At 41.3% G+C, this 773-nt stretch overlaps 1 protein-coding gene across 2 annotated transcripts in view; it reads left to right on the top strand.

Moving 5' to 3' along the window:
* Positions 1–590, top strand: part of TRAPPC2 (trafficking protein particle complex subunit 2) — a 13,413-nt gene extending 12,823 nt beyond the window's left edge. For both annotated transcript variants that reach the window (XM_004709963.4, XM_045290736.1), the window contains exon 5: positions 388–590. In XM_004709963.4, coding sequence (XP_004710020.1) covers positions 388–486 — 99 coding nt within the window. In that variant the 3' untranslated portion in view covers positions 487–590. The remainder of the gene's footprint in view (positions 1–387) is intronic.
* Positions 591–773: the final 183 nt, after the last annotated feature.

Raw genomic sequence — 773 nt, forward strand, 5'->3', positions numbered from 1 at the left:
TATGTAGCAAAGGGCTTTACAAGCTCTGTCTGGATGTTTATAACGAAGGTCAGGCAATCAGTGACTGCTGAAAGTGAATGTAACTTATAGAGGGGGGGGCTACAAAAAAGTTCATGGAAAAATGGAATTGAAAGCGGAATTCTTCCCCACTTTTTCAAGCTCCCTTGGCAACACCCATCATACTCCGTTTGCCACTGAAAACACAAACTCCAAAGCACAACGTCCGTCCCGTACGAGGGGAGCATTTGTAGATGACATTGGAAACGGGTCTCCAGCCTTAGGGTTTGAATGCCTTTGATGAGTTCTTTTCAAAGCTTTAAAACAATGGCCCCTTGATGCGTCTGCCTTTTTCACCTCAGGCTCGCTAATAACCTCCTTTTTTCCTAGTTTGCAATGAATCCATTTTACGAACCCAACTCTCCTATCCGATCAAGTGCATTCGACAGAAAAGTTCAATTTCTTGGGAAGAAACACCTTTTAAGCTGAATGGGGGAGCCATCTGGCATAAGCCAGCAGCGTCACCACCCTGGGGGGGTGGGACTCTGGAACATGGGTGTCGTCAGTAACTTGATTAAATTGCTCAGAAAACATTTTATTTTCTGGTAGTCTCTATTTATCCAAACCTTATGGCATTAATTTTCTTTTGAAAAAAATAGTACATCGCCATTTCATGCCCTATAGCCAATCAGGAGTTATTTTTGAATGATGTTTTAGAGAATGCTTATCAATCATGCTAAAATGTTTGAAAATTGAGTTACACTTTTAAGACAAAA

The sequence above is a fragment of the Echinops telfairi genome, unplaced genomic scaffold, assembly GCF_000313985.2.
Source record: "Echinops telfairi isolate 266 unplaced genomic scaffold, ASM31398v2 ScPeMD7_53;HRSCAF=182, whole genome shotgun sequence".
In the NCBI taxonomy this organism is placed as follows: Eukaryota; Metazoa; Chordata; class Mammalia; order Afrosoricida; family Tenrecidae; genus Echinops; species Echinops telfairi.